This window comes from Helianthus annuus, chromosome 5 (assembly GCF_002127325.2).
Source record: "Helianthus annuus cultivar XRQ/B chromosome 5, HanXRQr2.0-SUNRISE, whole genome shotgun sequence".
In the NCBI taxonomy this organism is placed as follows: domain Eukaryota; kingdom Viridiplantae; phylum Streptophyta; class Magnoliopsida; order Asterales; family Asteraceae; genus Helianthus; species Helianthus annuus.
In genome coordinates this window covers 103217683-103233013 of record NC_035437.2, presented here as the reverse complement: position 1 = coordinate 103233013, position 15331 = coordinate 103217683, and the positions used below count along the sequence as shown (strand labels likewise).

Here is a 15331-nt window from a genome sequence, read left to right as displayed (position 1 = left end):
CCAAGGGTTTTGACACTCGACTAACCCAAGAAGTGACAGACTTGTATGTGTACCGGCTCGATAAAAACAAGTGGGTACAAAATGTCACAAATGAGTACAAAATGTCATAACTTAAAATATGTATTAAGTTTTGATTCGTATAGAGTTACTAAAATATTGTCATTTTCCAAGATTTGACAATATCTATCAAACAGACTTTAAAATCTGTTTATTTTTATAGAGTAAATTACAAAAATCGTCCTTTATTTATGTCACTTATCGCAAACTGTGTCTTTTGTTTTCAATAATTACAGAAAACGTACTCGATGTTTGCAAACACTTGCAAGTTATGTTCTTTATCACTAACTCAGTTAATTTTTATGGTTAAATCTGACCAAATGGACCCAACATGAGGGTATTCTGAGGTTAAATCTGACCAAATGGACCCCACATGAGAGTAAAATGACCAAAATACCTTCACGTGGGGTCCATTTGTTCAAATTTAACCACAAAAATTAACTGAGTTAGGGCTAAAGGACATAACTTGCAAGTGTTTGCAAACATCGAGTACGTTCTCTGTAATTATTGAAGACAAAGGACACAGTTTGCAATAAGTGCAAACATGATTTTTGTAATTTACTATATCTTGTGTAGGTTTGTTTAATTTCACACAAATCAAAAACTTCATATAGCGAAATGGTTTCTCAAAAACAGTGTATGAATAATCAAAATATGAGAGATTTATTTAGGTTTATCACTTTTGCTAGTTTAATTGCAATGTTTCAATATGGAACCTAATATTGTAATACAATTCCATGGTAGTTCGAACATTAATTTTACAAAATCATCATGATGTGGCATAATAATGACATTTTATGGCAAGCTCCAAGAGAATATAACCTTATGAAAAAAAAATTAAGCTTCATAAACTTTGCACTCTTCATCGGCAGGGTTTGTCTCGCAAAAGTCCTCCAATGGATCTCCGCTTCCCTTTGTGCCAACTCCCGGCCATTTGGCCGCCACCAGATGTGCCAAATCGACAACACGTTGACTACAAACAATATAAAATATAACACGTTAAGTAAGTCAAACAGTCGATTTTAATTGAATTTTGTTAAGGGTATACATCCTATATTCAACATTGTTGACATAGTAATAATTTGTTAATCATATGTTTTCAACATATAGGTTATTTTTGAAGTCAATGGACACACGCTGTTGTTGGTCAAATGGGTCCATTATTTTCCACACGTTTCAATATCCACCAAATACTTTATTTATTTATTTATTTATTTTTACCTAGACCAATTTTAACATGTTACCCAACCCGACACGCCTACACGTTTTGCCGCCTATAGCGAAAACAAAAGATATGTAGAGCATACCTGTATCCCCATTCATTGTCATACCACGCGACAACCTTAACCATATCATCACCCATAACCATGGTTAACGACGCGTCAATAGTGGACGAAACATCAGAGCACCTAAAGTCAACCGACACAAGTGGCTCGTCACAAACAGCCAAGATTCCGTTCAATGGCCCTTCAGCGGCTTTCCTGAAGGCGGCGTTTACATCATCAGCTGTGAGGCCTTTTTTAGCAACGTTGACGACAAGGTCAACGACAGAGACGTTAGGGGTGGGGACACGAAGCGCAATGCCGTTGAGCTTGCCCTTAAGTTGGGGCAAGACTAACGACACCGCCTTGGCTGCACCAGTGCTTGTTGGGACTATGTTTAGTGCTGCAGCTCTAGCCCTCCTCAAGTCCCTGTGTGAAGCGTCTAGTAGCCTCTGCATGTCACCAAACCAACGTACAACTCAATCTATAATTCTTTTTTATATGAGCATGATTATAAAACGCTACGTACCTGGTCACCAGTGTAGGAGTGAGTTGTAGTCATCGTTCCCTTAACGATATCTATAGATAAAAATTGACAAAAAAAAAAAAAAAAAACGTTTACAATCAAAAAGTATAACATGTACGTACAATATACATGGGTGTTCCCGTTCGACTGGTTTTGATAAAATTTATAGGTCATTACGGTTTTGGGGAACCACAAACCAAGCCGGACGGGTTAGGTGGGTCAGCTGGTTTGACAGTTTAGTTTTGGCGGTTTGCACAGTCGTTCCAAGCTTCAAACCGGACAGTTAAACAAAAATGAACCGTTGGAATCTCAAACCAGCAGACTTGCTACAGTTTGATCGGTTTATAGACACCCTTATAGTGTATAGTACAAGTCATTTCTTATTCGAATTACAAAGCATATGCTTACTGAATTCTTCGTCCATGACCTTCACGAAAGGAGCCAAGCAGTTGGTGGTGCAAGAAGCGTTACTATGTGAACGATAACATTTCACAAAATTAGATTTCACAAGTGAAACATGTGTAAACCTTGATTAAAAGTTGCATAAAAACGCACCTAACAATGTTAGCAACATCATGGCCATAGTCCTTCTCGTTAACACCAACTACGTATGTTGGAATGTCAGCACCTTTTGCGGGTGCGGTGATGATCACTTTCTTAGCCCCGGCTTGGATGTGCTTGCCTGCTCCTGGCCCGTCCACAAACACCCCCGTTCCCTAGTCGTCACATAAAAAACCACGTTTGGTCCATATTTTATTTCAAAAAACCCTAAACCTTAAACCTTAAACCCTTAAAACAATGAATATAGAATAAAATAGACATATATACCTCGATAACAATGTCGATACCGAGTTCCGCCCATGGGAGCTTAAGAGGATCTCGGCTAGAAACAACCTTAATCAGCTTTCCATCGACACTAATCGTCTCGTTATCGACGATCTTAACATCGGCTTTGAAGGTACCCAACATGGAGTCATACTTGAGCAAGTGAGAAGCCTATACACATCTAGCAAACGGTGAAACTAGTGATCAAGCTTTGAAAACTTGTACACTTCTCACAATTAATTGCGGTGACTTACATTTTTGACACCACCACTATCATTGACCACCACCACTTCGAGTGGCGAGTCTTTCCGGCCGTGCCAGCACCGAAGAAAGTTCCGGCCAATTCGCCCGAATCCATTGATTGCTACCTTCAGTTTTGCAACCGTCTCCACCTTAACAGCAGCTGATCCTACAGCCTGATTTACAATTTTTTTTCCAGTTAATATCCACATTATATATTACTTATATCTATTTATATGTATGCAGTTTATCATATTCTAATATATTGTGGTTGTTAAAAACATTATATATTACTTATATTGTGGATAAAATATTTAAATGGTATATGTTCATGAACAAGATCAATTCCTTAATGAACAAACATGAACACAATATATCGTTTAGTTACGTATTCTTGAACAAACTCAATAACGAACTAACATGAACAAGGCTTCGCTCGGTTCGATTCGGTTCCTTTACAACCCTACCGACAAATACTCTAGGACATGGTTTTACATGAGACCGAGATTATTGATACCAGAGACAAAGAGAATCATAACCTTGGGAGTAAATTGAGCAGACACAGCATCGAAGAACGACGAGTCTCTAACATACTTGCCGTAGGTGACACTGCCGCTGGATCGTAGGCCGGAGAACTCGGCTACTTCCGATCTCTGCAGATCAAGTTAAAAAAAATGAATCTAAACACTACTCAACAACAACAAGCGTACCCGGTATATCCGATAAATAGCGTACGCGGGACAGAGAGACAGACCCCGGCTAAACACTACTCACAGACAGTGAAAGTATAAGGAGACAGATGATACCTTGATGGAGCATTGGGAAGGAAAAGAAGTTGAGATTGAGGTTTTGGAGGGAAGCCTAGTGATGGTGGGGATTCTTGTGGAAGCCAGAGCTGCATTGGAAGCCATTGTTGATGACTGCAACTGAAAACTTAGAGATCTGTCGTCTCCTTGATCAGTTTGTATATACAGTTTCTTTGAAGAAGAAATGAGTGGCGGGAGAAATAGATAAGATCATGTTTCCAACCTCAACCACTCAACCACAATATCATGTGTTGGAACTTATTCTTTTTGTTAATCATTAAACTGTATAACTACCCCAAACAATTGTGGCCACTCGAATTATGTCTTGTTTTTAAAATTTTAGTTCAAGGATGGTGTTTGAAAATGTTTTTTGGTTTTGATAATTAGATGTAAAATAAGCGTCAGTACAACAACAACAACAACAACCATACCCAGTAAATCTCACAAATAGCAAAGCTGTCAGTAATTACATAAATCAGAATCAGTTTATTGCAAAAAGGATGACCCGTATCTGCTCGGGTCCGCCTCTACTACTTACTTCCCCACAGAGAACAAACAGACAAACACTCAAAAACATAACATGTATAACAATGTCACAAAAAGGGCAATTTGCATCCACAAATTCATATCTTCAAATACATTTTTAAAGTCAAGATCACAACAGAAAAGGTAACAAAGTCCAATATTATTGAAAAATAAATATATTTTTTTCATGATCAAGACACAAAATCTTTTCAAGCAACCGACTGGGACGTTTCAGGAACAACGGCACCATTTTCGTTTGAATTCTCATCGTCTGATTTCAGCTGAGAAGATACATCGTCAATAGCGTCATTCAGCTGGGCTATTTTTTCTGTCAGTTTTTTGCGCGTTCTCTGGAAATAAAAACGACATCGAATAGGTTAATAATTACTTCAAACAATTAAAATTCCAAAGAATAAAGATTGGTGTCTACCTCCAAAGCCTTTTCCTCATCATAAATGAATGCAGGCAGCTTCCTGAGCAATTCCTTTTTATCAGCTCCAGCTAGTGTCTTGCTAATCTGGTTCAGATCAAAGTTATTGTTTACGTAAACTTGTATGTGGTTTCCCCATAATAGTACATAAGGCAGTAAGCAAATCCCGATAATTTAGATGGTAGAACTACCTGAGGTGCATACACACAACCAAGTGTGCCCACAATTAACCCTCCAAGAACAAAGCCACCAACAAATGCACTCCCACTGCTCGATCGTTCACTGGAGATAAGTTTAAACAACCCCTTGGGTAAGTTAGACACAAGACGAATTGTTGGACGACGGCCATTATATATATACACGGGCGTAGGTTAGAAGGGCCCGGGGGGGGGGGGGGGGGGGGGGCCTTGAACTTTTAGCTCAGTAGTATTATGTATGTAGCTTTCATATAGAAATTTTTAGGTATATACGTTTTCGACCCCCCCGGTCGGAAATCTCAAGCTTCGCTACTGTATATATATACAATAAGAGTTATTTTTACTAAATAAAGTAAAATGACTGTAACTATACAACGTACATCTTTTATCTGATAAACCAGAGTTAAGTGACGCTTACCTGTATACGGCTTGAACAGAAAGTGTCCTTTTAGCTGTGTGTAATTGTACATTGCCCGCAAGACTTTGACCAAACAACAATTTGGTGCTTTGGTCAAACGACTTCATAGAGGAACCTACTATGAGATAAATGAAACATTAGCTTCCAAAGATTTTAACCTTTTGCATTATCCTGAATGATTCAAGTAGGAGGTCAGTGCATGAGACATATTCTACATTTGGAAGATCGGGTAAATGATCAAATACATAAGCCTTTCTCTATGTTTAACTAGTTTTCCAACAAATTACACGGTTTTTTACTTCACATATCTTTCACTAATGATCACATATCTAATGCATTTATGGTTTTCTATGACCTCGTTCACAATATTCAGCAATCCATTGTTAACAGTTATTGCCATAAGTCCGATGATGGACAAAACTAATACTAACATATGTACAGGCCTGGCAAAGTTGACCCACATTCACATACCTAGTTTTGGGTTAAGATGGACCATTATTTTAGCATGTTGGGCATCAAAAAAGTATGAATGGGTTGTCATGGATCAAATTTCATAGGATAGAAGACTCCCACGGGTCAGGAACTGCCAATTTCTTATGACTGCCCAAACCTGTCACCACCGGAACCATCCCCACCACCGTAACCAGCACCAACAACCATCACCTCCGCAACAATCACCATCAACCGAAGCCACCACTGTGTAACCGTCAACCAAAGCCACCACCACAGCCACCGTCAACCATCGCCACCACCACAGCCACAGTCAACCAACGCCACCACCACAGCCACCGTCAAAACCATCGCTAGTTTGCCACCACCATCAACCATCATCGCCACGCGACGCAAGCCATCTCTGCCGCCGCAATCACCAACAATCAACGCCACCAAAACCATCATAAGTTGTAGTCTTGTAGACACAAATTCACATCTGTAATCGTTGCTAGTGCGGTTCATATTTTGTTCAAATAAAATACTATATTTCATATGGAATTGAAGTGAATTCCATTAAACAAAGGCAAACCAAAGCTCTGTCACAATTTACAAAACCCAGCACTTCTTCACGTCATCATTCCTTCTTTTTTTTAAGTTACCCATCCTGACCCAAACCCATTGTGATCCTTTTTTAATCAGTCCATCCTGACCCAAACTCATCTTGACCCGACAACCAACCCAACCTGCCCATTTTGTCACCTCTACATATGTACTACATAGTGATGGATCCTAATGAGAAACCAATTTATTCACTACTGAATGTGAATACGATAGTGTGTGTATTCATCGACTAATACATGTATAAGCGGTGAATCAAATGGTTCATAAATAATAATTACCTAATCTTAGCATTGATCAATAATAATAATCTAATCTAATTATTATTATGTGATTTAAACTACAATGTCTAAAACCCAAAGTCAGTGATAGTATCATACATAGGATATCTCATTAATAATAATAATGAATTTTAGAATCAGAATGGACAATCCATATATAAACAATGCAGATGGTGTTAGGGTTTAGAATGAATACCAGGTGGGGGTGATAAAATCAAGGAATTTGATAGGGCAGCCATCGTTTCCGATTTGCAGTAGAGGGAGGGAGGGATCACGCCAATGTGGATTATTAGTAGACGGAGAGAGATTAGGGGGTTTTATTTATATTGTGTTCGATGATACCAATGCCTAATAACGTTGATAATCACGACGCAATTCATTTTCTGTCAATTCAAATCAAACAAATACTTTAGGTAGATTAGAATTTGGTCTAACGTTAGGTCGCATCAAATTAGGGGTGTGAATTTCTGACACGACCCGAAAACACGACATGAACCTAACACGAAATTTATGGGTTTGGTTTTAGTCTAAACAGGTTCGTGTCAGTTTCAGGTTGAACCCGCGAACCCGTTTAGCTAAACGGGTAGGTTCGGGCCAACCCACTTGGGTTGACGGGTTGACCCGTTTAACCCTTTTCTATTATATTATATTTTTTAAAATATGTTGTATGTCATAAATTAAATTAGGTGTGTATTTTATGCTATAAATATAACTTAAAAATGGAAGTTCACATAAAATTCTATGATTTTAATGTAATTTTATTATATAAATTTGTGTTTTTTTAGTAGTGTTAATTATTAATTTTAATATATTAATTTGCTGAAAAAAAATCGGGTTGAACGGGTCGGGTTCGGGTCGGTATGTGAAAAATGGACCAATAAAAAAAAGCAAGTGTTTTTTAATTAATTAATAAATTTTAAAATTAATAATTAGATAATGATAGGTAGGGGTTTTATGACTACGGGCTCTAGTGATATAACGCTCCATAAAGCCCCTGTGTGACGTGGCATGACACGTGTCGCATAACGCCCCACAAGGGGCTTTATGACTACGGATGGCCTAAAGGGTAGGGGCGCTCCACTAATGATAGAATTTCATCACTCACAACATTCAATCAAGTTCCATCACGTCATTGAGTTTTATTTCATCACTAGTGATGTTTTTTTTTAAATTATAAATAAACTATAAACACAAATCTTAAAGATGTGAACAACAAAATATACCTTTTTGGCTTCAAACGCATCAAACTCTGCTGAATAAACCAGCAGAAAAACAGAGCAAAAGAAATCCAGAGCTTCAATAAGCTTGCCGACATAAAATCACTTCTTTTCTGCTTTTTCTGACCCTAAAACCTTTTTTTGCGGCTACAAAATTGAAAAGGAAAGGGTTTAATGCAACCGATTTGAGGCAAAATTGACTGAAATTGAAGCAAAATTGGAACAAAATAATGGAGAAAAAAACGTATCGATGATCAATTTTAGGTTTTTTTATACAAAATTGAAACCCCTTTTGAGGATTAATGGTGCTTTGATTGTTCAACTTCTTGCTCTTGTTGTTGTTGCTCTGTTAATTGAAGTTCAACGCATGATGATGACCACACGTCATCTAATCCACGCGTGAACAAAACGGGTGGTAGCGATGTTTTACTATCGAAACGCGTGAACAATGGTTGACAACGGGGCGCCCCAAGTCCCCTAACGGTAGTAAGTTAAAAAATAACTATTTAGTAAGTTTCTTGTGTTTTCTTGCAAATTTGTGATTGTGTAGTAGTTTAAAATCATCACCTATGATGATTTGACCCGCCTATAAACTAAACATTCATAAACTATTCGTTAATTGTTCGGTAAGAAGTTCATTTATTTAAGTAAACAAACAAACATGAACAATTTTTTTTGTTCACGAAAGAACATTAACAAACGTTTTGTTCAACCACTTATGTTTGTTTATCTATGTTCGTTTATATTCGTTCGAATCTTAAAAAAAATACATAAATAGTTATATTTATATAAATATAATCATTAAACATGATTTCTAACTAGTTATATAAAAATGATTAATTAGTAACTAGGCTTCCTAGTAACAAAAAATTGAGTTTTCAATTTAAACTTATCGTAATAATCATAAATTATATAAAAAATCTACTTTATATTCGTTTATGTACGGTCAATTATGTTCATTTGTGTTTGTTATGTTTTTTAAATTATATTCGTATAAGTTTGTCCGTGGATGTTCGTGAATTGTTCGTTTAGCTATTAAACAAACGAAAATAAACGAACACGAACATGTTCATTTTCTTAATGAACAAACATGAAAACAAAATGTATTAGATTATATGCTCGTGTTCGAATATAATTCAATGAACGAACATGAATATGCATGTGTTCGTTTTTGTGTGATTCATTTACATACCTAATTCTGGTTGTGATGCAAAATCACAAAGTTGGGGTTTTTTTTTAGTTCTTTATGAATTTGAAACTATAAAACATAATTTCTAGAATTTGATAGTGTTTGTGATATGTCTTATCTTATTATCCCTACACCTAATGTTTATAACATGTACAAAGTGAATAATTTGGGGTTTGTACCAAGAAAAAAGATGTATATAAGGGTTTTGGTTGAATTGGGAAAGAAAATTATTGCTCACAATTGGAATTTTTATTAACTTCGGCAAGTTTTGCCACAATTGTATAAAATCAGCCTTGTATCTCATTTGAGGTGGTTTTTTTCTTTTGGAAGAAAGGTATAAGAGTCTACTTCACTTCAATTCAACTTTGAACTTTAAATGGGTCAAAAACATTGAATAAAGCAAGTTGTACCTGTTGTATAGAAAGTAAAAACAAAGTTTATGAAATTTATCTAAAGATAAACCTTTGTAGATATTGATGCTGGAACTAAGTTTTGTTTTCTAATAGCCAATTGTACTTAATGAAATGTGTTTAGATTTTAAAAGTGCAATTGAATGTGATTATACTTGAATTTGTGAGTTTTCATCTAGCAGGTCGGTTTGGATTGAAATAATGAGTTAATGGGTCTAAACTCATTTTTTTGGATAAAATTTGGTTTAGTTGATGCCAACAGTCTTAATGAAGTTTGGTTAGAAACAAAATTGATTAATTAAATGAATAACGTCATTTAAAGCACGAATATTAATGATGATGGTTGTAAGCTTCTATAAACACTTATTTTCAAAAGAAGGTCTCTTAGCCAATTAACGCCAATACCACCAATTTTTTTTTTACAGGTGAACTTCACAACAGACGGCTAATTCACACCCGCAAGACGCAGGCCCACCACCACTCATTACCAGGACTATGTTGTCTTAACCGGGCCGACGCCTGGTTGAAAGGGGCGTTACGCTGCCCCCGAGAAAATTTCCAGCCTCCTGCCACATGACAGGAGTTGCACCCTCCACAAGAGCCGACCATTTGGAGTAAATGCACTGTAATAGAAAACTCGGGTGGGATCAAGAGTCGAACCTGAGTCCTTCCCCATCATTTCCAATGCATCAACTAGCTGGGCTGTAATCATTTGCGCCAACACCACCAATGAAACCCTCAAAAACACCACAAACATTCTTGAATTTTCGATTTTGTTCAAGACTCATCATCACATAAGCCATAATGAGTGTTTAAGTATGCAAATACTTCATTCACAAGTGTCTATAGTCGAGTTGGGACATCGAGTGTAACAACCCTTATAAAATCTCCCATAATCAAAAGTTCAAAAGATTGAACGTGCGTGACATAACCCGACACGAAAAACGAGAAAACAAGATCCAGCATGTCCCCGCGCGTCATGGGAGACATGTGGTTACCTGCCACGACTCGCGACAGAAGGGTTACACGTGGCAGAGCCACGTGTCGCCACCAAATGCCACGTAGCAGGGCTAGGGTTGTGACCAGGCTGACCTAAGCCCTAACACCATCCCCCGCGTATCGCGGAGGGCCACCCGAATTCGTAAATAAAGAAATTTACACAAGTGTAAGTTTGTCATTTACACATGTGTAAAAAATCTAATAAGAGTGATTTTAAGAATAGAAATGAATTATTTGATGTTGTGATTCTTTTTTAATGTTGTATTTTACAATGAGGTCGGTATTAAAAAAAATTGGTTTTGATTGGTTTTTTCATTTGTTCTTACAATTCCAGCGATATTTAACGTTCTCAAGATAACCCTCGTATAAAAAAATGGCTAGACAGGGGTGTTGATCAATGTCCAAGGCTTATAAAATCTGTTGTTAAACTCCAAGCCAACGCCAGATATACACTAAGGGGTTGTTTGTTTAGCTCTTAACGAGACTCTTAATGGTTCAGACCTCTTACTAGTTCAGCTCTTAATGATTCAGACTGTTTATTTCGCAAGCAGATGTCTGAATGGTCCAGACATTTGCTTCTGAATGATTAAGCATTATATTGAGTCTGAATGGTTAAGACCTCTAATCTGAATTAGTCAGACATTTACCTCTGAATGGTTAAACATTATACTGGCTCTTAATGGTTTAGACTTCTTACTGCTTCAACACTTAATAGTTTAAATCTTTTACTGGTTCAGCACTGAAGAAACACGTAACTAATTCTAGAGTTGATTAGTTTGGTTTATGTTTCGACCATAAGGGTTAATCTTCTTATGACTTTCTGAGCTCCTTAATGACCTACTAATCCTGCAAAACAGAACACCGTTAGCTCGTTAAGAGGGGAATATGGGGGTTTCCCTCTTAACCAGACTCCGGCGTGAGAATAAGTATCTGCTTTGAGGAGATTAAAGTATGTAAAGAGTGAGAGTAGAGGGAATAGAATGTTTAACCTGTGAACTAAGGTCTCTATTTATAGCCGGAGAGGTGTAAGAGGATGTGGGCTGATGGGCCTTGGGCCGGAAGGCGACAACATAGTGGATATGCTCCTTGTCTCACTGGTGTCGACCGTTAGTGGCTTCTAGAAGTTCCCCAGTGCTGGCGCGCCGTGATTGGAGCCACGTGTCACTGTTGTCGGCCTTGTTGTCCCTCTGCCATCAGCAGGTAAGTGGAGATCGTGGGGCAGGTGTCTCTGCCCTGTGATTGGTGCCACGTAGGCGTCCTTAAGTACTTTCTGTCTCCTGTACATCAGACGATCGTGGAGCACAATTGAGCAGAGCCTGGAGGATGCGGATTGGCCCTTTTCTTCTGCCACTTGTACCTTGTGTGTCTTCTGAAGTAGCCCTGCTGTAGCAACACGCATGTTCGTGCGTCGTTACTACTCGTTATACTCGTTACGCCTAGCACCAGAGATTCGGATCATAATGTACCTATATTGCATATATCGCTAAATCGCAGTATTTTTCGCATATTTCGCATGCTTTATCGCTATCACATCACATTGCACTTGCTGATAACCACAAAGATGTCGAGTGAGGACCAATTCTACCCTCCTTGATAGCCGTGATGTGTCGCAGTGCAACTCATTACTCAAAAACGCACATCGCATCACACATATTAACGTTCACGATGACGTCGGGTGAGGACCTATTCTACCCTCCTCGATGGCCGTGAAGCGTCACAAGTAACACGTAATCAAAACGAAACCCGGTTATTGTATCGCAACTTTGATATACGGATATGTACATACGACCCCTTGTGATGAATTATATATATATATATATATAATATGATAAATAAATACAGGAAAATGTGTAACCAAAACTATCGCAATGCTCGTCACATAAATTGAACCAATGAAGTTCTTCGTACCAAAGTTCTAACCAGGTTGCCCATCCGAACGGATATGCTAGCCGAACGGATTGCCATTCGAACGAATAGGCTATCCGAACGGATTGCCATCCGAACGGATTGGCTATCCGAACAGGCTGCCCATCTGACCCGGATCGCTGCACCTCGTCCTCCTCCTCTCTTGCCTATAAATAGCCTTGCCACTTCACTTGAACAGTGATGTGACAGCCTCCACTCGTCCAGAACGCTCTTGGCCCCTTTTCTCTCGATTTCTCGCGATATCGGTAAGATCTCAACCTAAATCTTGTACTTCTATGATCTACACTCAATTCTTCACCTTTCTATCTTTTAAAAATCAACTTTTAACCGTGAAATCTACTGATTTGAGATGTTCTAAGATGACATCATCAAGAGTTCACATGAACTTCAAAGTGTGGCCTCATCTCACCATGAACAACTCAAATCTGAGTGATTTTCACATGTTTTTATAACAATCTCACCTAAAATCTATGTATCTAATCAAAGTGTTGTGTGATTTCGGGTTAAACATGGAAAAACGTCAAGAACGGCCAGATCTGACATAACGGGGTGGTTCCCGGCTGTTAGAATGGGTCAGATTTGATAGGATTTCAGTTGTTTAACACGACGTCACACCGTCTCAGTCAAACCACTCGTATTCTTTCCAAAAACCATCAAGTACAGTTGACCAGGACGTTGGAACGAACTGTCCACCAATTTCAATGTCGTCCGACCGAACAGACCATCCGACCGGATAACCTCATCCGACCGGATAACCTCATCCGACCGGATAACCTCATCCGACCCGGTAAGGTCATCCAACCAGATCAGGTCATCCGACCGGATTGGCATCCGATCGGATTGCCACTAGGCAGATTACTCGACTCTTCACGTTTAACACACCGTGCATCGCTTACCCTACCATTCCATGTTTAGGCTAACTCAGACGCACTCTCAATCGATCCAATCAAGTTGTGTTCTCGCTGAATATGCACTGTGAGTATACTCGAACCCCTTTTAATCGCATTTTTGGGTGTAACATACGTTCCTAATAAACCGAACTTAGCAAACGAATTATTCATTCAATCTATTTATCACTTGCGAATAACTGTTATGCATATTTACACGTGATGCTAGTTACGTATGTGTTAGGACTTATACTCGCGAGGTCCCGCCTTAACTAATATAGTACTATAGCACCCGACGGGGTCTAGTTAGGATGAATAGCAATCGCAATCGCAGCTCGAGTGACTTAGCTGGTAGTATCTGTCTTTTTGCATATTGTGTTGAAGTATCCCGTTTATGTATTTGGTAATTTGCAGCACTTTTAATTATTTTTACGCTACACTATCAAAACTTGTATACTCGCCAATACTTTTGTATTGACGTTCTTTTAACGTATGTTGCAGGTTTAGACCGCTAACTACATCAAATCAAGCTAGGAGGTCTAGGAACACGCCTAAAATCTAGGTTGTCGGATTTGTATTGTTCGAGAGGACAAGAAATCCGTGATAACTTATGTGATTGTATTATTTGTTAGTATGGGATAACGAATGTAATAAATATTATCGCGATATAGTTGTTATGGATTCTCTTGAGCAATCTGATTCGCCTAGTGCCGCGCCCCGATGATTCCGCCATCGGTTGGGGTGTGACAGATTGGTATCAGAGCCATAACTATAGGGAATTAGGCGAGACTCGACCTAGTCCGGGTCGACGTCTCAGAAATTGACCTAGTCTATAGTCTAAGTACCAACAGGCCGACTCGTACGAACCTAGTAGGGTTTGTATTGGGCCTACTTGATACTCTCGATCGAAATTGCTAAAAACTACAACTCTGTGTGAAAACCGCATACTGCAGCTTCACACGAAGAAGCCTTTCCTAAGGCTGGAATACTACTTAGCCTTTCCTAAGGCTGACACAATACACATGTTTTCGAAAATACTCACATATCACAACCGAGTGATCCAGTTGGGACCAGGTGTGAAAACCAAGAACTCTCGATAGGATTGCTCACTCAGCGCATTTTTCTAGCACGAGAACCTTTCGTCGAGCTAGGAGTGACATCCACACCTCGACGAAAGTCTCCATTTCGAAATTCTAAGTGGAACTCTCGTATTTATCCGATGTGCACCACCGCAATTAGGAATGAAGCTGTTAAGTCAGGGGTGAAACCCATATCTTAATAAACTGTTCCACTCTCTAAAATGGTTTTCAAAAAGCTCTCACCAAGGACTCGACCATAACAATGACTCGAGCCACGCGATGACTAAGAAGACGAATGCCATGAGCTGAATCCCAGTGGAAGCATAAGTCTTCTAGGTCAACGCGCATGCACGAACTTATTGAGTATAGTTGGGTTACCTTGGGTAGTCGACGCCTAAACACCCGAGGCACGCCGATTATTTTACTAAGCCTACGACTCGCTGGTTTTACACTTTAATGAACTTAACTACGCTTTATGTGTTTATTTTACGCCTTACCGATTTCCCGATTTATCAATTTTCGCTCCGCACAACTCGCACAGCCACCGCAATCTAAAACGAAGACCGAATGTTCGCAACAAAACAAATGCCTAATTACTCGCTTACGCTCTCGCTCTCTCCCTCTCATCGCGTCCTCGCATATTCTACACCGATATGTATGTGAGTAAGTATAAGCTACAACTATCTATATCTAAATACGAACCAATCATTGTGTGAGAACCTAGGAATTTCGTGTCTCCTATGTGGCTCCTATGTGAAATTTAATATATTACACGCTACAAGTTTTGATCGCGCTCAATCGCATCGCAAACTTAAAAAATCATTATGATCGAATCTCACTCCAAATCTCCCTCTGTCTAGATGCCTTCCAACGACTTTGCTTCGAAAATGACAGCCAGGAGACGCGCCAAACGAAGTGACGATAAGAGGATTGCATCGTTAGTGGTCAGGGAAGTGGCCAAAGTCATTCCTCAAATTGTCTCTCAAGTGCACTCTCTCATCCACTCT

At 38.9% G+C, this 15331-nt stretch overlaps 2 protein-coding genes across 3 annotated transcripts; both read right to left on the bottom strand.

Moving 5' to 3' along the window:
- Positions 1-701: 701 nt before the first annotated feature.
- On the bottom strand, positions 702-4057 carry LOC110940865 (glyceraldehyde-3-phosphate dehydrogenase B, chloroplastic). Its single transcript, XM_022182434.2, has 9 exons — positions 3717-4057; positions 3450-3563; positions 2925-3086; positions 2674-2841; positions 2401-2561; positions 2254-2315; positions 1849-1898; positions 1365-1771; positions 702-1030 (listed from the first exon to the last, which is right to left on the bottom strand). The coding sequence occupies exons 1-9, from the start codon at positions 3819-3821 to the stop codon at positions 895-897; spliced, it is 1365 nt and encodes a 454-aa protein (XP_022038126.1). The 5' UTR covers positions 3822-4057; the 3' UTR covers positions 702-894.
- Positions 4058-4278: 221 nt separating this feature from the next.
- On the bottom strand, positions 4279-7010 carry LOC110940866. 2 transcript variants are annotated; one of them, XM_022182435.2, is made up of 5 exons: positions 6814-7010; positions 5287-5404; positions 4863-4953; positions 4672-4758; positions 4279-4591 (listed from the first exon to the last, which is right to left on the bottom strand). In XM_022182435.2, exons 1-5 carry the CDS (start codon positions 6854-6856, stop codon positions 4451-4453), a joined length of 480 nt encoding a protein of 159 aa, XP_022038127.1. In that variant the 5' UTR covers positions 6857-7010; the 3' UTR covers positions 4279-4450. The 2 variants fall into 2 exon arrangements, with proteins under 2 accessions (XP_022038127.1, XP_022038129.1); XM_022182437.2 differs by having other exon boundaries at positions 5287-5401.
- Between the last annotated feature and the right edge of the window lie 8321 nt (positions 7011-15331).